Source organism: Dendropsophus ebraccatus, chromosome 13, assembly GCF_027789765.1.
Source record: "Dendropsophus ebraccatus isolate aDenEbr1 chromosome 13, aDenEbr1.pat, whole genome shotgun sequence".
Classification (NCBI taxonomy): Eukaryota; Metazoa; Chordata; class Amphibia; order Anura; family Hylidae; genus Dendropsophus; species Dendropsophus ebraccatus.
In genome coordinates this window covers 83,631,705-83,657,532 of record NC_091466.1, presented here as the reverse complement: position 1 = coordinate 83,657,532, position 25,828 = coordinate 83,631,705, and the positions used below count along the sequence as shown (strand labels likewise).

The window sequence follows — 25,828 nt, the reverse complement described above, 5'->3', positions numbered from 1 at the left end:
GGCCGGGGACTACACCCCAGTTACCGGACATCTGTAGTAGAGGCCGGGGACTACACCCCAGTTACCTGACATCTGTAGTAGAGGCCGGGGACTACACCCCAGGTACCTGACATCTGTAGTAGAGGCCGGGGACTACACCCCAGTTACCTGACATCTGTAGTAGAGGCCAGGGACTACACCCCAGTTACCTGACATCTGTAGTAGAGGCTACACCCCAGTTACCTGACATTTGTAGTAGAGGCTACACCCCAGTTACCTGACATCTGTAGTAGAGGCCGGGGACTACACCCCAGTTACCTGACATCTGTAGTAGAGGCTGGGGACTACACCCCAGTTACCTGACATCTGTAGTAGAGGCTACACCCCAGTTACCTGACATCTGGAGTAGAGAAGAGGCTACACCCTAGTTACCTGACATCTGTAGTAGAGGCCGGGGACTACACCCCAGTTACCTGACATCTGTAGTAGAGGCCGGGGACTACACCCCAGTTACCTGACATCTGTAGTAGAGGCCGGGGACTACACCCCAGTTACCTGACATCTGTAGTAGAGGCCGGGGACTACACCCCAGTTACCTGACATCTGTAGTAGAGGCCGGGGACTACACCCCAGTTACCTGACATCTGTAGTAGAGGCCGGGGACTACACCCCAGTTACCTGACATCTGTAGTAGAGGCCGGGGACTACACCCCAGTTACCTGACATCTGTAGTAGAGGCCGGGGACTACACCCCAGTTACCTGACATCTGTAGTAGAGGCCGGGGACTACACCCCAGTTACCTGACATCTGTAGTAGAGGCCGGGGACTACACCCCAGTTACCTGACATCTGTAGTAGAGGCCGGGGACTACACCCCAGTTACCTGACATCTGTAGTAGAGGCCGGGGACTACACCCCAGTTACCTGACATCTGTAGTAGAGGCTACACCCCAGTTACCTGACATCTGTAGTAGAGGCCGGGGACTACACCCCAGTTACCTGACATCTGTAGTAGAGGCCGAGGACTACACCCCAGTTACCTGACATCTGTAGTAGAGGCCGAGGACTACACCCCAGTTACCTGACATCTGTAGTAGAGGCCGGGGACTACACCCCAGTTACCTGACATCTGTAGTAGAGGCCGGGGACTACACCCCAGTTACCTGACATCTGGAGCAGAGGCCGGGGACTACACCCCAGTTACCTGACATCTGTAGTAGAGGCCGAGGACTACACCCCAGTTACCTGACATCTGGAGTAGAGGCCGGGGACTACACCCCAGTTACCTGACATCTGTAGTAGAGGCCGGGGACTACACCCCAGTTACCTGACATCTGTAGTAGAGCCCAGTAACTACACCCCAGTTACCTGACATCTGTAGTAGAGGCCGGGGGCTACACCCCAGTTACCGGACATCTGTAGTAGAGGCCGGGGACTACACCCCAGTTACCTGACATCTGTAGTAGAGGCCGGGGACTACACCCCAGGTACCTGACATCTGTAGTAGAGGCCGGGGACTACACCCCAGTTACCTGACATCTGTAGTAGAGGCCGGGGACTACACCCCAGTTACCTGACATCTGTAGTAGAGGCTACACCCCAGTTACCTGACATCTGTAGTAGAGGCCGGGGACTACACCCCAGTTACCTGACATCTGTAGTAGAGGCCGGGGACTACACCCCAGTTACCTGACATCTGGAGTAGAGGCTACACCCCAGTTACCTGACATCTGGAGTAGAGGCCGGGGACTACACCCCAGTTACCTGACATCTGTAGTAGAGGCCAGGGACTACACCCCAGTTACCTGACATCTGTAGTAGAGGCTACACCCCAGTTACCTGACATCTGGAGTAGAGGCCGGGGACTACACCCCAGTTACCTGACATCTGTAGTAGAGGCCGGGGACTACACCCCAGTTACCTGACCTCTGGAGTAGAGGCCGGGGACTACACCCCGGTTACCTGACATCTGTAGTAGAGGCCGGGGACTACACCCCAGTTACCTGACATCTGTAGTAGAGGCTACACCCCAGTTACCTGACATCTGTAGTAGAGGCCGGGGACTACACCCCAGTTACCTGACATCTGTAGTAGAGGCCGGGGACTACACCCCAGTTACCTGACATCTGTAGTAGAGGCCGGGGACTACACCCCAGTTACCTGACATCTGTAGTAGAGGCCGGGGACTACACCCCAGTTACCTGACATCTGTAGTAGAGGCCGGGGACTACACCCCAGTTACCTGACATCTGTAGTAGAGGCCGAGGACTACACCCCAGTTACCTGACATCTGTAGTAGAGGCCGGGGACTACACCCCAGGTACCTGACATCTGTAGTAGAGGCCGGGGACTACACCCCAGTTACCTGACATCTGTAGTAGAGGCCGGGGACTACACCCCAGTTACCTGACATCTGTAGTAGAGGCTACACCCCAGTTACCTGACATCTGTAGTAGAGGCCGGGGACTACACCCCAGTTACCTGACCTCTGGAGTAGAGGCTGGGGACTACACCCCGGTTACCTGACATCTGTAGTAGAGGCCGGGGACTACACCCCATTTACCTGACATCTGTAGTAGAGGCCGGGGACTACACCCCAGTTACCTGACATCTGTAGTAGAGGCCGGGGACTACACCCCAGTTACCTGACATCTGTAGTAGAGGCCGGGGACTACACCCCAGTTACCTGACATCTGTAGTAGAGGCCGGGGACTACACCCCAGTTACCTGACATCTGTAGTAGAGGCCGGGGACTACACCCCAGTTACCTGACATCTGGAGTAGAGGCCGGGGACTACACCCCAGTTACCTGACATCTGTAGTAGAGGCTACACCCCAGTTACCTGACATCTGTAGTAGAGGCCGGGTACTACACCCCAGTTACCTGACATCTGTAGTAGAGGCTACACCCCAGTTACCTGACATCTGTAGTAGAGGCCGGGGACTACACCCCAGTTACCTGACATCTGTAGTAGAGGCTACACCCCAGTTACCTGACATCTGTAGTAGAGGCCGGGGACTACACCCCAGTTACCTGACATCTGTAGTAGAGGCCGGGGACTACACCCCAGTTACCTGACATCTGGAGTAGAGGCCGGGGACTACACCCCAGTTACCTGACATCTGTAGTAGAGGCTACACCCCAGTTACCTGACATCTGTAGTAGAGGCCGGGGACTACACCCCAGTTACCTGACATCTGTAGTAGAGGCCGGGGACTACACCCCAGTTACCTGACATCTGGAGTAGAGAAGAGGCTAGGGGCCTCACTGTGTTCAGCCTTGAATCTCCGATAACCTAATGGATTGAGCTAAGTGGCCTTGTAGAGGCTGGTTGTACCCCAAAACCTGTATGACCTGAGGGCCGCCCTTCATGAACAGTGGGACGCCAGGCCTCAGCAGATGAGACTAGTGACCAGAGGGAGGCGTCATTTTCAGTTGTAATTGATGCTGAAGGTCACATGACAAGTTATAGACGGAGACCTGATGTTGGGGTATATAAACCATTGGGGCGGCTTTTGCTTCTATAAATATTGTGAAATTAGGAAATCCCCATTGCTGCATACATGTCTATATCCCATAATCCTGTGGGGCCAATACATAATATATATAATAAGTGGTATAATATATACAGCTGCCTCCCCTCACCCCGCTGCTGTATATCATCCATCGCTCCTCTTTACCTTCAAATTGATTTTCTCCCTCCCACCAGGTTCACATCCTCACCTCCGCCACAAGAAAATCCTTCTGCTGGAAGCCGGACCACGGAAAGTGCTTGAGCCGCTGCCAGAGCAGTTCAGCAACCGAGTCAGCTCCATCACCCCAGGCTCGGCCACCCTCCTGGCCAGTGAGTATAGAGCGCAGCGCTGGGCTCTGCTCCTCCTGCCCAGCCCTGACACCTGCTTTCTTTGCCGTCTTCAGGCTTTGGAGCTTGGGATCACATCTGTGCCATGAGGCTGAAGCCATACAAGAGGATGCAGGTAGGTATGTCAGCTCCAAGGAGGGTGCTCATGAGCTGCATGATCCGGCACCTCCATCTTACTGCTCTCTTCTCAGGTCTGGGATGCCTGCTCTGATGCCCTTATCACGTTTGATAAAGAAGGGATGGAGGACGTGGGTTACATCATAGAGAATGATGTCATCACTACTGCTCTAACCCACCAGCTGGATGCCATGCCAGGTGAGCCGGGGTGATCCCTCCAGGTCATCTCTGCAGGTACACTCAGGTCTTATATGTGGATGTCCACCCTTCCCACAGTCATCTCTATAGGGGACACCAATCCCTCCATAGCCCTCCATTAAAGAATTCTTAACAGGCACCAAGTAGGCGCAAATCACATTTCAAGTGATTCAACATATAAACAAAAAAAAACAGACGCTAATTGTGGTTACATATCAAGGACACAATCCAAAATTTTAGTCAACTAACCAAACTAATCCCCTTACGGTAAATCATGTACAAAAAAACAAAATAGCAAAAAAGAAAGCTAAATGGGGAAAACACCAATAAAACATCACTTTTAATCACAATCTTATAAAATAGACAACACCCCACACACATATAACACCACAGCCGTGGTCCTTACTAAAAATAATCAATTTAGCCTCGCATCAATAACATGGTACTCTTTGGGCTCAATTCACACTGAAACAAATCTCTCTAATGAAAAGGAGAAAAAAAAGGTACAATCTCCCCCACTCCACGGTCAGTCTCAGTGTTACTCTTCCTGGAGTCCAATAGGATATGATGCAGGGGTATACCACTTGACAGGGCAGTCAGGATAACTCACCCTAAAATGCCCCTAGTTGCGTGTATATGTTTTTCTACCCCTGCTCGCACAGGGTCTGTCGGGGCACTCGCCCTAACAAGGGCCACCCCTGCCCCGAACTACCCCTTTGGGATACAATCCCTATATACACCCTATATCCACATCCCGACGTGGCCCGTTTCTATTGGTTTTGCCAAATGTCATCAGGGGATATATTGGAACAACAAAGGGTAAATGTATGTATATATAGAATAATGCAATGCGATGAGAGTACCTACTAGTTATAGATCACAATGGTGATCATTAAAGTGACTCATGCAGAACACTCGTACAAACAGAGATGAAAGTGCTATGAATAGTCCCTAAACCAGTGGGCAAAGAGTAGACTATTGCACTAACTTTCAGAAAAAGTAGCTAAAGTGCCGTGTGCTGTATCCGTGCTAGTAAAATGATGAGCTATTGCACTTGCTATGATCCGATTCTGCTGAGGCACAGTCTGGTGCAGTGGCTAACTACGGACTAACCTAGTGGTCCCTGGTAACGTCTAATCTGGGGCTCCTTTTATAATTACCTGTTCCTGAACGCCAAGCTCCACGCTTGCTGGACGCCGGTGGACGATGACGCCACATCCGGAAAGCCGCGCGCATCTACCAGGCGGCGTCAGGCGTTGCCTAGGGGACGCGTGACCTCACCATCTCCGCCCCTCGCAACCATTATACAACAAATAAACAGGCCGTTACCCGGTTCTTTATATATAGCCCCCCGCAAAATAAAATACTGACATAGGTGAACAGAGGCACATACGAGTTTGTATACAAAGTTGTTAAACTATGAAAAATAGAATATTGAGCCCATTACAAGATCCCGTAAATTACAGGTGGAATTATTAACCCTAGGTATCCCAGTGCATGACTACATTATATAGAGCAGTGGAATACATTAGGATTGTAACAAAAGACTGATCATAGGTAAGGACCTGATTACTATATATAAAAGAACAACTAAAATGAAGGTACACAAAAGAAAAAACGAGAAAACGAGAATAGTATGATAGCATGGGGGCATAATGTCATGAAGAAACGGAGTGCCCAAGAAGAAGGGGGGACTAAATTATAAAAAGCATGCAAAGCTCAACTGCTCATTCAGGCCTTTTGGTGCAGTGGTCTGTAGCCTAAAGATCCACTGGGCCTCTCTCTGTAAAATCAACCTATCCCAATCACCACCTCTTGGATTAGGTTTAACCAATTCAATACGACAAATTTTATCTCCTTTATGTCCCCCCCATGCATTCCGTTGACATGTCTCGCTAGTGGTTTGTCTGCTTGTACCCTAATGTCCCTAAGATGTTCGCCCACCCTCCTCCTCAGTTCTCTACGGGTCTTGCCTACATACTCAAGTCCACAGGAGCAGGTCACTTTATACACTACTCCCTTGGAGCGGCAAGTCCCTGATCTTAAACCATTTTCCAGTTACTCTGCTCTCAAAGTATTTGAACTTTTCTATGTGGGCACAAGCTATGCAGCCACTACATCAAAAACAACCATGCATCTGTCTATCCAGCCAGGTACCAGGTCTCCCAGGGCTCTCAAAATGATTCTTGATCAGTAGATCCCCGAGGCTTCTCCCCCTCCTGAACGTCACCTGTGGTCTTGGAGCAACAGTATCGTGAAGGTCAGGATCAAGGAGGAGAATAATATCCCAGTGTTTCTCTAGGATTCTCCTCACTTGATCAGTCGCTCCATCAAAAGTTGCAATTAGTCTGGTTGTGTTCACATTATCAGACTTCTGACGTGGTATTAACAATTGGGTACGATCTGCTGTTTTTGCATCCCGATAGGCCCTCCGTAGGACGTCATCAGGATAAGCCCTACTGGCAAACCAGTTGCGTAGATCGTCAGCTTGTCTCTTAAACTCTGAGGGAGTAGAGCAATTTCTCTTCATCCTCAGGTATTGCCTCCTTGGTATGCCAACCTTAAAGTGTCACTGTCGTGAATTTTTTTTTTGCAGAAATCAATAGTCCAGGCGATTTTAAGAAACTTTGTAATTGGGTTTATTATCCGAAAAATGCATTTTTATCATGAAAAAGCAGTTTGAAGCTCTTCCCCTGTCTTCATTGTTCTCCTATGGAGAGAGCTAAAGAAAAGACCAAAACAGGACAACAAAGAGTTAATCTACAAATCCCTCACCCGTTATCTGTTCTGGCCATCACCAGTGACCTGTCTGAGCTTGGATTACAGCTGTCACCCAGCTCTGTGCCTGTAATCCTCTGTTATCTGCTTTCTGCTGCCGGCTAACTCCCTCCTTCCTCCTCCCCCCTCCCCTCTCCCTAGAGCAGACAGGGGACGTCTCCTGCAACAAGTCACAATTTTCAGATTTTTTGGAGTGGATGAAAAAGAGGAAGGAGGGGGGGACCTGGGAAAAGGCTTTTTACATGCAGATAATGGCAGATTTGGCTAATAAACCCAATTACAAAGTTTCTTAAAATCGCCTGGACTATTGATTTCTGCAAAAAAAAAAAATACGACAGTGACTCTTTAAGGGCCCGAGGATGGTGGCTCTGCCAAGAAAGTAGTGCATTCGTGGAGGTGGGTTTTCTAAATACTGTGGTGTCCAGTCCTCCCATATCACTTTCGGTGATCAGAATGTCCAAAGAGGGCAATTTTGTCTCATGAGATGTGGAAGCTTTGTATTCTTCTATCCCCCATCATGCTGGCTTGGTAGCTACTTAGTACTTCCTCCAAACTAGGGGATGCCAATATGATGCTCACAGTTGTTTTGTTCTGGATCTCCTTGAGTACACCCTCACGAGGAACTATTTTGTCTTTGATGGGAGGATCTTCCACCAACTCAGAGGGACCGCAATGGGGAGTTCTTGTGCCCCTGCATATGTGAATCTGCTTCTGGGTTGGTGGGAGGAGTCCACTGTGTTTGTAGAGGACAACTCCCAATTCACAGATAAGGTGGGCCTTTGGGCCCGCTTCATTGATGATATATTTGTAACATGGAGCGGGTCCAAAAAAGAATTTGCAGACTTTTTGGCAAGATTCAACATTAACGAGGTGGGCCTTAAATTTACAGGGTGCATGAGACAAAATTGCCCTCTTTGGACATTCTGATCACCGAAAGTGATATGGGAGGACTGGACACCACAGTATTTAGAAAACCCACCTCCACGAATGCACTACTTTCTTGGCAGAGCCACCATCCTCGGGCCCTTAAGGTTGGCATACCAAGGAGGCAATACCTGAGGATGAAGAGAAATTGCTCTACTCCCTCAGAGTTTAAGAGACAAGCTGACGATCTACGCAACTGGTTTGCCAGTAGGGCTTATCCTGATGACGTCCTATGGAGGGCCTATCGGGATGCAAAAACAGCAGATCGTACCCAATTGTTAATACCACGTCAGAAGTCTGATAATGTGAACACAACCAGACTAATTGCAACTTTTGATGGAGCGACTGATCAAGTGAGGAGAATCCTAGAGAAACACTGGGATATTATTCTCCTCCTTGATCCTGACCTTCACGATACTGTTGCTCCAAGACCACAGGTGACGTTCAGGAGGGGGAGAAGCCTCAGGGATCTACTGATCAAGAATCATTTTGAGAGCCCTGGGAGACCTGGTACCTGGCTGGATAGACAGATGCATGGTTGTTTTAGATGTAGTGGCTGCATAGCTTGTGCCCACATAGAAAAGTTCAAATACTTTGAGAGCAGAGTAACTGGAAAATGGTTTAAGATCAGGGACTTGCCGCTCCAAGGGAGTAGTGTATAAAGTGACCTGCTCCTGTGGACTTGAGTATGTAGGCAAGACCCGTAGAGAACTGAGGAGGAGGGTGGGCGAACATCTTAGGGACATTAGGGTACAAGCAGACAAACCACTAGCGAGACATGTCAACGGAATGCATGGGGGGGACATAAAGGAGATAAAATTTGTCGTATTGAATTGGTTAAACCTAATCCAAGAGGTGGTGATTGGGATAGGTTGATTTTACAGAGAGAGGCCCAGTGGATCTTTAGGCTACAGACCACTGCACCAAAAGGCCTGAATGAGCAGTTGAGCTTTGCATGCTTTTTATAATTTAGTCCCCCCTTCTTCTTGGGCACTCCGTTTCTTCATGACATTATGCCCCCATGCTATCATACTATTCTCGTTTTCTCGTTTTTTCTTTTGTGTACCTTCATTTTAGTTGTTCTTTTATATATAGTAATCAGGTCCTTACCTATGATCAGTCTTTTGTTACAATCCTAATGTATTCCACTGCTCTATATAATGTAGTCATGCACTGGGATACCTAGGGTTAATAATTCCACCTGTAATTTACGGGATCTTGTAATGGGCTCAATATTCTATTTTTCATAGTTTAACAACTTTGTATACAAACTCGTATGTGCCTCTGTTCACCTATGTCAGTATTTTATTTTGCGGGGGGCTATATATAAAGAACCGGGTAACGGCCTGTTTATTTGTTGTATAATGGTTGCGAGGGGCGGAGATGGTGAGGTCACGCGTCCCCTAGGCAACGCCTGACGCCGCCTGGTAGATGCGCGCGGCTTTCCGGATGTGGCGTCATCGTCCACCGGCGTCCAGCAAGCGTGGAGCTTGGCGTTCAGGAACAGGTAATTATAAAAGGAGCCCCAGATTAGACGTTACCAGGGACCACTAGGTTAGTCCGTAGTTAGCCACTGCACCAGACTGTGCCTCAGCAGAATCGGATCATAGCAAGTGCAATAGCTCATCATTTTACTAGCACGGATACAGCACACGGCACTTTAGCTACTTTTTCTGAAAGTTAGTGCAATAGTCTACTCTTTGCCCACTGGTTTAGGGACTATTCATAGCACTTTCATCTCTGTTTGTACGAGTGTTCTGCATGAGTCACTTTAATGATCACCATTGTGATCTATAACTAGTAGGTACTCTCATCGCATTGCATTATTCTATATATACATACATTTACCCTTTGTTGTTCCAATATATCCCCTGATGACATTTGGCAAAACCAATAGAAACGGGCCACGTCGGGATGTGGATATAGGGTGTATATAGGGATTGTATCCCAAAGGGGTAGTTCGGGGCAGGGGTGGCCCTTGTTAGGGCGAGTGCCCCGACAGACCCTGTGCGAGCAGGGGTAGAAAAACATATACACGCAACTAGGGGCATTTTAGGGTGAGTTATCCTGACTGCCCTGTCAAGTGGTATACCCCTGCATCATATCCTATTGGACTCCAGGAAGAGTAACACTGAGACTGACCGTGGAGTGGGGGAGATTGTACCTTTTTTTTCTCCTTTTCATTAGAGAGATTTGTTTCAGTGTGAATTGAGCCCAAAGAGTACCATGTTATTGATGCGAGGCTAAATTGATTATTTTTAGTAAGGACCACGGCTGTGGTGTTATATGTGTGTGGGGTGTTGTCTATTTTATAAGATTGTGATTAAAAGTGATGTTTTATTGGTGTTTTCCCCATTTAGCTTTCTTTTTTGCTATTTTGTTTTTTTACATATCAAGGACTTAAAGCGAATGTGCCAGCAGAACATTTGCTTTAAGATATTCACATGGATAGAACTGCGACGGTGCGCGGGATCCACGGCCCAGTTCCCACGTACAGCGCTGTTCTATTTCCGTGCACTGAAGCACTTGAGGTGGGCTGGCCCAGCAAAAGTCGAGATGATACGCCACACCCCCTTCCAGAAAGGAACCAATTTAGGGCAGAAAGTGTGCAGTATAGTCCCTGCAGGTCTTATTTGTATCCCTCATTATTGTAGGGATTGAGGGGCTTGTATGCCTAATACAGTGTTCGGGGTGCCCGTCCACCACAGCAGACAAATTCCTGCAACATACATGGTGCACTAGATATGTTTGCAAAATGCTTTATAATAAGGTTTTAGACATAACATCCATAAACCCTATACATCACAAGTGTGAAGAAGTGTGCAACTCCATCTGCCCCGAGTTTTCTTCTTTGTATAATGCATCAGGGTTGAATAGACGCTGCTAGAAGCAGAGAAGGACCATGTGCTGATCATACTGATCACCGAGGATCAGACATAACTCATATTCCCATCACAGCTCGTATAGTTATATCTGTATAGTGTCAGGATAATTCCCATCATATATAATATAGTATATACCTGTAGGGATCAGGATACAGGGGTAACCCCATCATATATAATATAGTATATACCTGTAGGGATCAGTATACAGGGGTAACCCCATCATATATAATATAGTATATACCTGTAGGGATCAGGATACAGGGGTAACCCCATCATATATAATATAGTATATACCTGTAGGGATCAGGATACAGGGGGATTCCAATCATATATAATATAGTATATACCTGTAGGGATCAGGATACAGGGGTAACCCCATCATATATAATATAGTATATACCTGTAGGGATCAGGATACAGGGGGATTCCCATCATATATAATATAGTATATACCTGTAGGGATCAGGATACAGGGGTAACCCCATCACATATAATATAGTATATACCTGTAGGGATCAGGATACAGGGGTAACCCCATCATATATAATATAGTATATACCTGTAGGGATCAGGATACAGGGGTAACCCCATCATATATAATATAGTATATACCTGTAAGGATCAGGATACAGGGGTAACCCCATCATATATAATATAGTATATACCTGTAGGGATCAGGATACAGGGGGGTAACCCCATCATATATAATATAGTATATACCTGTAGGGATCAGGATACAGGGGGATTCCAATCATATATAATATAGTATATACCTGTAGGGATCAGGATACAGGGGTAACCCCATCATATATAATATAGTATATACCTGTAGGGATCAGGATACAGGGGGATTCCCATCATATATAATATAGTATATACCTGTAGGGATCAGTATACAGGGGTAACCCCATCATATATAATATAGTATATACCTGTAGGGATCAGGATACAGGGGTAACCCCATCATATATAATATAGTATATACCTGTAGGGATCAGGATACAGGGGTAACCCCATCATATATAATATAGTATATACCTGTAGGGATCAGGATACAGGGGTAACCCCATCATATATAATATAGTATATACCTGTAGGGATCAGTATACAGGGGTAACCCCATCATATATTATATAGTATATACCTGTAGGGATCAGTATACAGGGGTAACCCCATCATATATAATATAGTATATACCTGTAGGGATCAGGATACAGGGGTAACCCCATCATATATAATATAGTATATACCTGTAGGGATCAGGATACAGGGGGAGTCCCATCATATATAATATAGTATATACCTGTAGGGATCAGGATACAGGGGGATTCCCATCATATATAATATAGTATATACCTGTAGGGATCAGGATACAGGGGGAGTCCCATCATATGTAATATAGTATATACCTGTAGGGATCAGGATACAGGGGTAACCCCATCATATATAATATAGTATATACCTGTAGGGATCAGGATACAGGGGTAACCCCATCATATATAATATAGTATATACCTGTAGGGATCAGGATACAGGGGTAACCCCATCATATGTAATATAGTATATACCTGTATGGATCAGGATACAGGGGGAGTCCCATCATATATAATATAGTATATACCTGTAGGGATCAGGATACAGGGGTAACCCCATCATATATAATATAGTATATACCTGTAGGGATCAGGATACAGGGGGATTCCCATCATATATAATATAGTATATACCTGTAGGGATCAGGATACAGGGGTAACCCCATCATATGTAATATAGTATATACCTGTAGGGATCAGGATACAGGGGTAACCCCATCATATATAATATAGTATATACCTGTAGGGATCAGGATACAGGGGGATCCCCATCATATATAATATAGTATATACCTGTAGGGATCAGGATACAGGGGGAGTCCCATCATATATAATATAGTATATACCTGTAGGGATCAGGATACAGGGGTAACCCCATAATATATAGTATAGTATATACCTGTAGGGATCAGTATACAGGGGTAACATCATATATAATATAGTATATACCTGTAGGGATCAGGATACAGGGGTAACCCAATCATATGTAATATAGTATATACCTGTAGGGATCAGGATACAGGGGTAACCCCATCATATATAATATAGTATATACCTGTAGGGATCAGGATACAGGGGGAGTCCCATCATATGTAATATAGTATATACCTGTAGGGATCAGGATACAGGGGTAACCCCATCATATATAATATAGTATATACCTGTAGGGATCAGGATACAGGGGGGATCCCCATCATATATAATATAGTATATACCTGTAGGGATCAGGATACAGGGGTAACATCATATATAATATAGTATATACCTGTAGGGATCAGGATACAGGGGTAACCCAATCATATGTAATATAGTATATACCTGTAGGGATCAGGATACAGGGGTAACCCCATCATATATAATATAGTATATACCTGTAGGGATCAGGATACAGGGGGAGTCCCATCATATGTAATATAGTATATACCTGTAGGGATCAGGATACAGGGGTAACCCCATCATATATAATATAGTATATACCTGTAGGGATCAGGATACAGGGGGGATCCCCATCATATATAATATAGTATATACCTGTAGGGATCAGGATACAGGGGTAACATCATATATAATATAGTATATACCTGTAGGGATCAGGATACAGGGGTAACCCCATCATATATAATATAGTATATACCTGTAGGGATCAGGATACAGGGGTAACCCCATCATATATAATATAGTATATACCTGTAGGGATCAGGATACAGGGGGAGTCCCATCATATATAATATAGTATATACCTGTAGGGATCAGGATACAGGGGGTAACCCCATCATATATAATATAGTATATACCTGTAGGGATCAGGATACAGGGGTAACCCCATCATATACAATATAGTATATACCTGTAGGGATCAGGATACAGGGGGATCCCCATCATATATAATATAGTATATACCTGTAAGGATCAGGATACAGGGGTAACCCCATCATATATAATATAGTATATACCTGTAGGGATCAGGATACAGGGGGGTAACCCCATCATATATGATATAGTATATACCTGTAGGGATCAGGATACAGGGGGATTCCCATCATATATAATATAGTATATACCTGTAGGGATCAGGATACAGGGGTAACCCCATCATATATAATATAGTATATACCTGTAGGGATCAGGATACAGGGGTAACCCCATCATATATAATATAGTATATACCTGTAGGGATCAGGATACAGGGGTAACCCCATCATATATAATATAGTATATACCTGTAGGGATCAGGATACAGGGGGGTAACCCCATCATATATGATATAGTATATACCTGTAGGGATCAGGATACAGGGGGATTCCCATCATATATAATATAGTATATACCTGTAGGGATCAGGATACAGGGGTAACCCCATCATATATAATATAGTATATACCTGTAGGGATCAGGATACAGGGGGGTAACCCCATCATATGTAATATAGTATATACCTGTAGGGATCAGGATACAGGGGTAACCCCATCATATATAATATAGTATATACCTGTACGTCTCCGCCGTTTTACTCTAAAGCAGAGTGGTGGTTGTAACGTCCATTTCCTTATAGGACATGTGGAGACGACTGCAGGATAATAACGGTTTTCCTTATAGGACATGTGGAGACGACTGCAGGATAATAACGTCCATTTCCTTACAGGACATGTGGAGACGACTGCAGGATAATAACGGTTTTCCTTATAGGACATGTGGAGACGACTGCAGGATAATAACGGTTTTCCTTATAGGACATGTGGAGACGACTGCAGGATAATAACGGTTTTCCTTATAGGACATGTGGAGACGACTGCAGGATAATAACGTCCATGTCCTTACAGGACATGTGGAGACGACTGCAGGATAATAACGGCCATTTCCTTATAGGAGATGTGGAGACGACTGCAGGATAATAACGGTTTTCCTTATAGGACATGTGGAGACGACTGCAGGATAATAACGGCCATTTCCTTATAGGAGATGTGGAGACGACTGCAGGATAATAACGGTTTTTCCTTATAGGACATGTGGAGACGACTTCAGGATAATAACGGCCATTTCCTTACAGGACATGTGGAGACGACTGCAGGATAATAACGGCCATTTCCTTATAGGACATGTGGAGACGACTGCAGGATAATAACGGTTTTCCTTATAGGAGATGTGGAGACGACTGCAGGATAATAACGGCCATTTCCTTATAGGAGATGTGGAGACGACTGCAGGATAATAACGGTTTTCCTTATAGGACATGTGGAGACGACTGCAGGATAATAACGGCCATTTCCTTATAGGAGATGTGGAGACGACTGCAGGATAATAACGTTTTTTCTTTTAGGACATGTGGAGACGACTGCAGGATAATAACGGTTTTTCCTTATAGGAGATGTGGAGATGACTGCTGGATAATAACGTTTTTTCCTTATAGGACATGTGGAGACGACTGCAGGATAATAACGGCCATTTCCTTATAGGAGATGTGGAGACGACTACAGGATAATAACGGTTTTCCTTATAGGACATGTGGAGACGACTGCAGGATAATAACGGCCATTTCCTTACAGGACATGTGGAGACGATTGCAGTATAATAACGGCCATTTCCTTACAGGACATGTGGAGACGACTGCAGGATAATAACGGCCATTTCCTTACAGGACATGTGGAGACGACTGCAGGATAATAACGGCCATTTCCTTATAGGAGATGTGGAGACGACTACAGGATAATAACGGTTTTCCTTACAGGACATGTGGAGACGACTGCAGGATAATAACGGCCATTTCCTTACAGGACATGTGGAGACGACTGCTGGATAATAACGGCCATTTCCTTACAGGACATGTGGAGGTGCGCTATCGGAGCCGGGCTGTAGGCTACACCTGGGCGGCAGCAGGCAGCAGCAGAGGCGGCTGCCCCTTTGTAAGGATCCAGCTGGCGGATGGACAGAGTGTGAACAGCAGCCTTGTGGTAAGGAGCCTCCATGCAGATGGGAGTCCCGCTAGTTCCTGGCGTCAGGCCGTACGTCCAGACTGTGGAATCCCGGCGGCGCGCATATCCGCTGGTTCCATCATTCTTCTGGCAGACGGTGGGATCTGCCAAACCATAGAATGAAGCCTATGGGAGCAGCGGAGATGCATGTGGGGGCGAGCTGTGCAGTGTGGACAGAATGGGGAGAGATGCGGCTCTCCCATGTAATCCTGACAACCTGTAGTATCGGTCGGTGACCAGTGTGACAGTCGGTTTGTCCCTTTCAGGTCGGTGCAGATGGACAGAACTCCATGGTGCGCAGATTAGCAGGAATGAATACTGTGCAGTGGAGCTACAATCACATGGCCGTTGTGGCGACCCTGCAGTTATCTGAGGTAAGGTGTGAATAGCGTTAGGATAGAAATGGCGCTGGCGATGCCGCCACCCTGACAGCAGATGGTTGAGCTTTGTGTTCCTTTACTTGCAGTCTACTGAAAACCATGTGGCCTGGCAGCGGTTCCTGCCCAGCGGACCGATCGCCCTATTACCGGTAACCATCTGCATCTACAGACTGACTAGCCCAGTGCTGGTTGGGGGTCCGCAGTGCGACCCCTCAGTGCCATGGCCATGTGAGAAACGTATTAACCCCTTTGGTTCTCTGGCCACTTATTAACCCATATAAAACGTCCGCTCATCACTTGGTTAGATCAGACGCCCCTCTCTCTATAGGGGATGTGCAGCCGATAACCCGACTTACATGGCTGCAGAGTGGTGCGGTGGTCCTGTAACAGGAGCCTTCTGTTCTGTGGCCCTCTTAGCTCTCGGGAAGTCTTGGGGGCCTGTCTTGCTTGATCTTTTGCTGTTGTTGCAGCTTTCAGACACTTGGAGCTCCTTAGTCTGGTCCACATCTCAAGAACATGCGGCAGAACTTCTAAAGATGGATGAAGAGAGTTTTCTTGATGCCGTGAACTCGGCTTTTGTAAGTTGTTTTTCTCTGTGATTTCCGGGTAACAATGTGGCCTGGTTGACTTTCTGTTCTTTGTCTCCTGGCAGTGGAGCAGTGAGCACCATTCAGACTTCATTTCCTCTGCCGGATCTCTGTTGCGCTCAGCTGTGTCCTTCTTAAGGCCATCCGGCTCTTCTACCCGCCAGCTTCCTCCCAGTGTTTCCCACCTTGGGGACAAGAGTCGGGCTGCTTTCCCTTTAGGATTGGGTCATGCTACTGAATACATCCGCCAACGGGTGGCATTGATTGGGTGAGATGACGTAAGGAAGATGAAGAGATTCCTGTGCTGTCATCACATTGCTTCTGAGCGCCAACGTTTGCCTCTGCAGGGACGCGGCACACAGAGTGCACCCTCTGGCCGGGCAGGGTGTTAATATGGGCTTTGGAGATGTAGCCAGTTTGGTTCATCATCTGAGCAGAGCGGCATTTGATGGCCAAGACCTTGGTGAGTAATACTGAGTTTTATTAGAATAAAGGAGATAAGGCTCCACTACTACCATACTATACTGGAGGATTTCCTGATCGCCCTGCGGCCGCACACAATGGGTTAACTTGACTTTGTCTACCCAGATAGATGAGGATTAGGGTCCATTTACACAGAAAGATTATCTGCCAAAGCTTTGAAGCCAAAGCCAGAAACAGACTATAAATAGGGATCAGTTCATAAAGGAAAGCCTGAGATTTCTCCTTTTTTCAAATACATTCCTGGCTTTGGCTTCATATCTTTGGCAGATAATCTTTCTGTGTAAATGGACCCTAACACCAAGCAGTAAAACATAATTAACTGATTGGTAATCGAATGGAGCCGGAGAGCGCCTGCTAGGAAGACACGCAGTTTCTCCTGCCCCCCATCCTACCCCTCTGCCCTGTTTATCTGGGTCAAGGATATGGCGTAGAAATCTGACCTTGCATGGGAATCCATAGTCTGGTGCAATCCAACGGGTTTCCGTGGTTGCCTACAAGGTAGTCCCAATATGGGGCTGGAGGTTATCCTCTGGCGGATCACTGCAGCATGGCATGGCTTGACACGTGGCTCAGGGGGCGTGGCTTATGGCTGCTATGTGAGGGGCTGCACTGGTAGCACAGCTCAGCCCCTGACACTAGCTGTATGCACTATTTATATGCACCCATTAGTATGTATGAAGCTACCTAAAGCAGGTGTTATTATTATTTATGGGGCTTATGTATCTGAAGCTGTTTGCAACATTTATATAAAGCCATCATTCTTATGCATTTGGTGCAGTGTGTGTATATACACATATATAGCTACCATCTCCCACCTAACGCAAACAGCGATAGACGGGAATCCCTCACAGGCTGTATAGAGAGTGTTTGCGTTAGATGGTGGAAATGACATCTGGTACCTACTCCCACCTTAGTCCAAAGCCAATGAATAGTCCTGTGGAGTCTGAGATGGCATGGAAGCTGCATAATGGTTACCCCACCTTTATTTGCATACTGCTTATGGATATATGTGGTTGAGTGAGATTTGTATTATACTTTGGCTTAGGTATATAGGTCACCTGGTGAAGCCGAGCAACACATTTAAGGAGTTTAAAGGGCCGAAACTAAAAGGGTGGTGTGCACCTGCACTCACTATTTGAGAGAAATCGTTCAGTTCCACTTGTCCATGGTGGACTTCTTGCTGTTCTGCTACACATCATAAGGCCATGTTCCTACTGCGTGTAACACCAGCCATTCTGTGACCTGGCCGGGTCACAGATCGGCCGGTGTTACTGAAGATCATCCCATCCAATACTGCAATACTGGCCGGATGAATTTCATTTCTGGTGCGCCTGCATCCCAATTCACTGCTGCACACAATGGAGCAAGCAGCTGGAGCCGCACTCTCTATTGTGTGAACTGATGTGTACCCCCGCTATTCAATGAATAGAGGCCTCAAATGAGAATCAATCACGGCCGTTGTGTGAACATGGCCTGATAGTGTGTGTGTGTATGTATAAAATATATACTAGCAGAAGAAGAGGAAACAATCATTTCTCTTTCATCCCATTGGCATCAAAATGTATGAGGTACTATCACCCCTGGGAGGAAGTAATATTTTAATCTATCACAAAAAAACAGTATGGGGCCGTGTTAGCCAGAAAAATCCATATGTGGTAAATACTTTTGATCAAAGTATTTTAGGAGTGAGACCTTCATTGGCCAACAAAAAATAGTTCTAATTGGGATTCAAAAGATCCCTTTGTCACAGAGATTTCTCTTTTATTTGTGAACTTGTCTGACAAAGGGATCTTTTGAATCACAATTAGAACAATGAAGGTCTCACTCCTAAAATGTGATTCATTTGGTAGTAAATACTTTCAAAGTTAAGTTCTCCTACAGGAAGAATATAAGGAGGCTACTACAAGTCTTGTGTTTTTGTTTTTTTAATGCGTTCCTATAGCCCGAGGGGCCCTGCTCCCTCCTACAGTTAGGTTGTATTTCTCTTTTATACATCTCATTTATGTTTTCTTGTTTTGGTCTAGGTTCTCTTTCTGCCAGAGGTATTCTGAGATTTGTTGCTGTACTTATCTAGCAGGTTTACTACTTATCTTATCTTGCCGCGCACTGGCCACTTCTGACCCTGTGTGTCTGTTGTGCATGGCGCCGCCATCTTGCTGTAGCCGGTGTCCTTACCAAAAGTACATTGGTCCTGCATCTTGGAGTGCCAAGGGAGCTTGCGGTGTGTGGAGAGTTTGGTAGTGTTGAGCTGGTTCCAGTTTCTTAGTTGGTGCTGCTGTGTTGCATGGTGCAGCCTCAGATTCTGCTGGTCAGCTAAGAAGATTCAGCTGGATCTCCTTTATTTAATTCTCCTGCACCTATTGCATTACATAGTAGGTGTATATGATGGTTTTATGATGAGAGCCTTACAAACTCTGGTTTCCTATGGGTTTTTCAGTAATGTACTTATCTTGTAGCTTTTAGTTTTTTTTTTATAACTGTTTTTTCAGAGCGTCCAGTCATGACAGCACCACCTGGAGATTGATCCCCATTAGTCCTAATAGGAACAGGAAGCACAAGAGGTTAAAAGGAGCCCCTCCCCGCTTCACCCTCAGTGTTTTCCTGTTCCTATTCAGGACGAAGCACACAGAGGTTCTTACCTCTCCTGGTCCGGGGGGCTGGCTACTGGATCAGTGTGGTGGATTGCCAGGCGAGCGGGGTCGTCCGAATCTGTCTTCTCCCCTCCTCGTCTGCTCGCATCGGGTCGCACGGATGATGGATGCCTGCGCCTCCTGGTCCCATGATGGCCCGCTGCTGCGCTCTGGGAGTTTATGCGGCGGGTAGGTAAGTTTGCCGGGCCTCGGGTGCACGCGTGTGTCTCCCCTGGCTCCTTCCGGTTTCGGCCCCCAAGTCACGCCCCCAAGATGGCGCTGCGCACCGGCCAGCCAGTGACTGGGGATGCCGGGGGGCGTTGAAACGCCTGTGTTTGGCGCCGGATTCGAGCTGGTCTGAGGCTGATAGAGTACTTAAGGTAAGAGAGAGCACTCCTGCATCCTTTTTGTTTGTCCTGACTGCTATGATGGACGCCTCCCGCCCTGAATCTGTGGTGTGGGCCTCTTCTGCATGCCCAGTGTGTAACTGACCCTTGGGTACACTTACTTTATCTTGATGTAGCATGTACTAATGTACTCCTCCTCTCCCATAGGGAGACAAGGAGCCACCTGTGAGAAGCTGTGGTATATGTAAGGAGAGTCTGCCGGAAGGTTACAACAAACCCCTTTGTAAGGCATGCACATCTAATGTCCTGGGACAGGAGTCACCATCATTGGTGAACGAACTCCGGGAAATGATCAATAAGGAGGTTAAAGCCACGGTTTCTGCGGCCCTGGCGAAAGACAGGTCTCAGTCCCCTGAGCCTCCCCCTAAAAAATCTAGACGCATTATAATATCTGATTCTGATTCCGAGGAACAAATATTATCTGCAGAAGACAAATCTAATCATGAGGAGATAGAAATAGTCCAGGAAACCTACCAAGAGCCTAAAAGGTTTTATTTTTCTGCTGAGGATACTGATATTCTTCTGACTGCTATAAGGAATACCATGGATATCAAAGATGTGCAGGTCCCTACAAATAAACAAGACCAGATGTTTGCGGGGCTCAGGCCCATGAAAAAACGTGTTTTTCCTGTCCATGAGAGTATAAAGAATCTTGTGTTAGATGAGTGGCATGACCCAGAAAAAAGGCTGCAAATTCCCAAAGAATTTAGAGCAAGATTCCCTTTTGATGAAAGTGATGTGAAACTATGGACTGAGACTCCAAATATCGATGTCCAGGTAACCAAGGTAGTTAAAAAGATCTCTCTTCCTTTTGAGGATGCCTCTCAGCTTAGAGACACCATGGACAGGAAGATGGACGGTTTACTGCGTAGGGCCTGGGATTCCTCTGCGGCAGCCCTTAACCCTAATATAGCAGCCACTAGTTCAGCTAGGTCTCTTTTTGTATGGTTGGAAGAGTTGGAAGGCCAGTTGCAAAGCAAAACACCTAGAGAAGAAATTCTCAAAGCAGTTCCCATGTTAAAGCTTGCTACAGCTTTCCTAGTGGATGTGTCAGCAGAATCCATTAGGTTCGCAGCTAAAGCAGCCGCTTTGACCAATGCTGCTAGGAGAGCACTTTGGTTAAAGAGCTGGCAAGGAGACAATATTTCTAAAACCAAACTTTGTGCTGTTCCATTTGAAGGTTCGTTTGTGTTTGGTCCCGCCCTTGACTCCATCCTAGAGAAGGCCGCTGACAAGAAAAAGGATTTCCCGAAGAAGAAGAAGAAGCCGAAAGGTAAAAAAAAATTTCGTTCCTTCAGACAAAACACATACCAAAGCTTCAAAGGTAAAGGCAAGACAGGAAGGTGGAGCTATCCCAAAGGAGGTAAGGGGAGAGAGTCTTCTCACAACCCCAAACCTTCAGATAAAAAGCAATGACACGTTTCCTGTAGGGGGGAGGCTGTCCCATTTTTACCATCAATGGGAAAAGATAACATCAAACCCCTTCATATTGTCAACATTAGAAAGGGGCTACAAAATAGAATTTTCAGACCTCCCTCCTCTAAAATTCTGTACTACCTCTCTCGGATCAGACTTGTTAAACGAGCGTCTGTAGCAAGGGGTGTCAGAGCTTCTATCCCTGAATGCCATTGTCCAAGTTCCCGAGGCTCAATTGAAAATGGGCCATTATTCTCGCTTATTTCTAGTACAAAAGCCAAGTGGAGCTTTCAGGACAGTCATAAACCTCAAACCTCTCAACAAAGTTACAAGAGGTTCAAGATGGAGACTCTGAAATCAGCTATTCCCCTGATAACCAAAGGAGCCTGGTTAGCCACAATAGATCTCAAAGATGCGTATTTCCACATTCCCATTTACGAAAACCACCAAAAATATCTAAGGTTTGCTGTTGTTCACAAAGGAGTCACTCACCATTATCAATTCAAGGCGCTACCCTTCGGGATAGCCTCGGCTCCTCGTATTTTTACGAAGATAATGGTGGAGGCCGTAGCTCACCTCAGACTTCAGGGGGTGACAATAATCCCTTACCTCGACGACCTGCTTCTTGTGGCACAGTCCAAAGATCAGTTAAATGTTCACATCACGCTCACCACCTCTTGTCTCCAGGATTTAGGGTGGATTGTGAATCTACAGAAATCAGATCTGGACCCTTCCCACCTGAAGAAGTTTCTCGGAATGTTGTTGGATACAAATCAACAGATGACCTTTCTCCCTCAGGAAAAAGTCGTGTCACTCAACAACAACAATCAGAGAAGCAATGTCTGTACTGGGGTCCATGACATCTTGCATACTAGCGGTGCCCTGGTGTCAGAGCCATTCAAGCGTCCTCCAAGCGCAGATCCTGGAATCGACAACAATCATCCCTAGATTCAAAGATGTCGGTGTCAATACAGGTGAAAGCGTCGATGACCTGGTGGTTAAAAGAAAAAAACCTAACAAAAGGTCTTCTATGGTTTCCTCCGCAGATGACACTCACCACAGACACCAGTCAGTGGGGATGGGGAGCCCACGTACAAGACCTTTATCTTCAGGGGCAGTGGTCGGAAAAAACAAGGTGCTCCTCCTCAAACCTGAGAGAACTAAAAGCTGTCTTCAAAGCGTTGAAACAGGCAGAGCATCTCCTTCATCAAAAAAGCGTAAAAGTTTACTCCGACAACGCGACAACAGTAGCCTTCATAAACCACCAGGGCGGAACACGCCACTCTCTCCTACAGAGGATGTCTCAAAAGATCTTCAACTGGGCGGAACTCCATCTTCAGTCCATCTCAGCGGTCCATCTGAAAGGCACAGACAACGTGAAGGCAGATTATCTCAGCCGGGAGAGGGTCCTTCCAGGAGAGTGGAGCCTAAATCAGGAGGTGTTTCTAAACCTCACAGAAAGGTGGGGAGTTCCAGAAGTGGACCTCTTCGCAACAAAAAAGAACAAGAAAGCAGATCGTTTCTTCTCCCTAAATCCAGAGGGCAGACCAGAGGCAGTGGATGCTCTAATACAACCATGGTCGTTCCATCTGGCATACGCATTTCCTCCGTTTCCCCTGCTAGGGAAGGCCCTTCAAAAGATCCTGGTAAGTCGAACTCAAGTAATCTTTGTCGCTCCAGTCTGGCCAAAAAGGAGCTGGTTTTACCTGTTAAAAAGACTAGCAGTAGAAGGTCCCATCAGACTGCCACAAAGGACAGATCTCCTCATCCAGGGCCCTCTAAATCACCAAGGGATACAACAACTCCATCTTGCAGCATGGCTACTGAAAAGTCCTTCCTGACCCGTAAAGGCCTTTCCTCGAAGGTAATTGATACCATGTTAAAAAGTAAAAAGGAAGTCACCTCTTCAATTTACCTTAAATATTGGAGGAGATTTTGCTCATGGTGTAAAGAAGCAACTCCCGATCCTCTCAAGCCAAATATACCCCAGATCTTGGATTTTCTCCAAGCAGGTCTTGACAAAGGACTTTCACTAATTACGCTTAAGGTACAAGTATCAGCGTTAGGATGTTTTTTTGACTCCCCTATTGCAGATCATAGGTGGGTCAAGAGGTTCTTTCGGGCTGTGTCGAGGCTAAAACCCAAGATTTCCAACCTTACTCCTCCTTGGGACCTCAACCTGGTACTTCAAGCTTTGACTCAACAACCTTTCGAACCTCTTAGTGAATTGTCTACAACATTTTTGACTTATTATATTAAAAACTGTATTTCTAATTGCAATTACATCTGCAAGGAGAGTCTGTGAACTACAAGCACTTTCTATAGAGCAACCGTACCTGTCTTAGAGGATAGGATTATCCTCAAACTAAACCCTTCCTTTTTACCCAAAGTTGTCACAGATTTCCACCGATCGCAGGATATAGTTCTCCCTTCATTCTGCGATCCGCCTAAGAACGATAAAGAAGCTCGCCTCCACACTCTGGATGTTCGCAGAGCAGTAATTGCCTATCTTCAAGCCACTAAAGACTGGAGAAAAGACTCTAATCTACTCCTGCAGTTCCAGGGTCCAAATAGAGGTAAAAAGGCTTCTAAAGCATCCATAGCCAGATGGATGAAATCCGCCATATCAGAAGCCTATAAATCTTCTGGTAAAGAAGTTCCTGACAAACTTAAGGCTCACTCCACCAGAGCAGTATCGGTCTCCTGGGCAGAAAAAGCTGCAGCCTCACTTGAGCAGATCTGCAGGGCGGCAACGTGGTCATCACCACATACCTTTTATCGTCACTACAAACTAAATGTGGCCTCGTCTCAAGATCTATCCTTCGGACGAAAAGTGCTACATGCTGTAGTCCCTCCCTAAATGGATTATCTGGTATGTCTCCAGGTGGTGCTGTCATGACTGGACGCTCTGAAAAGCCAGAATGATTTACTCACCGATAATTCGTTTTTCATGAGTCCATCATGACAGCACCCATTTATTACCCTCCCTTATTGTTATATTGGTGTTGGTGCTATGTAAATAGTAATTGATAAACAGGGGAGGGGCTCCTTTTAACCTCTTGTGCTTCCTGTTCCTATTAGGACTAATGGGGATCAATCTCCAGGTGGTGCTGTCATGATGGACTCATGAAAAACGAATTATCGGTGAGTAAATAATTCTGGCTATTTTTCAAATTTTTTTCTAAACATACAAGACAATAGTCATTGGCATCAGAGTATTGTACAGGCACTCCTATACATCACATAGTTTCGTTAGATGAACAGCTCTATGCATATATGGCAGTATAGCGACAGACGAACCCATGAAGTGTAATGATCAATCACATGTTGCTCCCTGTCGCCTGGTGCCACATACGGGGTCGCTTGATCACCAGAGTGACTAGGCCCAACAATCCTCTGCATTTAGGATTTCAACTATATAGTAAAACAAGAAAACACACATAAAGAAAAACAACCAAACCCAACCAACTAACAAAAAAACATATTTACAGACAATCAGACTAACAGATGGGGGGGGGGGGGGGGGACAAGGGTAAGAACACTAGGAAGAGGCCACGGCGCCCAGAGTCGCGTCCCATGGCTCCCAAACTTTCTCAATTTTTTCCACCTTATTCTCATTCAGTGCAGTTAAGTATTCCATCCGCCTGACCTCTTTGATTCTCTGAATAAGCATATCTCGGGATGGGGCCTGAGTACTCTTCCACATCGCCGGTATTGCACATTTGGCCGCTGTGAGGATATGTAAGAGGAGCCTAGCCTCTGGCTTTTTCAACTGTTTGGGTGGGACATTGAGCAAGTATGTAAGTATGTCTAACGGGAGTAGTTTGCGTAGGACCGTATGTATCAAATCCCTGACCACCCCCCAGTATTGCTGCAGTATTGGGCATTCCCAGAATATGTGGATCAGTGTTCCATGCACCCGGGAACACCTCCAGCATATGGGGGACGCAGTTGGGAACAAGCGGTGTAATAAGTCCGGCGTGTGGTACCAATGCATTAGAATTTTGTATTGGTTCTCCTTGTAACTCACACACACTGAGGCCTTTGCCGCTTGGGACCATATAATTTGCCACAAAGTGTAGGGGATGCTTCGTCCCAAATACGCCTCCCACTTAGACA

General features: G+C 46.1%; 1 protein-coding gene across 2 annotated transcripts in view; it reads left to right on the top strand.

Moving 5' to 3' along the window:
* Positions 1 to 3,665: 3,665 nt before the first annotated feature.
* Positions 3,666 to 25,828, top strand: part of COQ6 (coenzyme Q6, monooxygenase) — a 76,220-nt gene continuing 54,057 nt past the window's right edge. Inside the window, exons 1-9 of one of the 2 annotated variants that reach the window (XR_011359582.1) lie at positions 3,666 to 3,824; positions 3,899 to 3,957; positions 4,034 to 4,157; positions 15,655 to 15,785; positions 16,073 to 16,180; positions 16,273 to 16,335; positions 16,657 to 16,764; positions 16,839 to 17,041; positions 17,121 to 17,236. Coding sequence is in view for 1 of the 2 variants with exons in the window: in XM_069950840.1 (XP_069806941.1) it covers positions 3,928 to 3,957; positions 4,034 to 4,157; positions 15,655 to 15,785; positions 16,073 to 16,180; positions 16,273 to 16,335; positions 16,657 to 16,764; positions 16,839 to 17,041; positions 17,121 to 17,236 (883 nt within the window). In the remaining variant the exon portion in view is untranslated. The remainder of the gene's footprint in view (positions 3,825 to 3,898; positions 3,958 to 4,033; positions 4,158 to 15,654; positions 15,786 to 16,072; positions 16,181 to 16,272; positions 16,336 to 16,656; positions 16,765 to 16,838; positions 17,042 to 17,120; positions 17,237 to 25,828) is intronic. The other variant, XM_069950840.1, reaches the window with a different exon arrangement.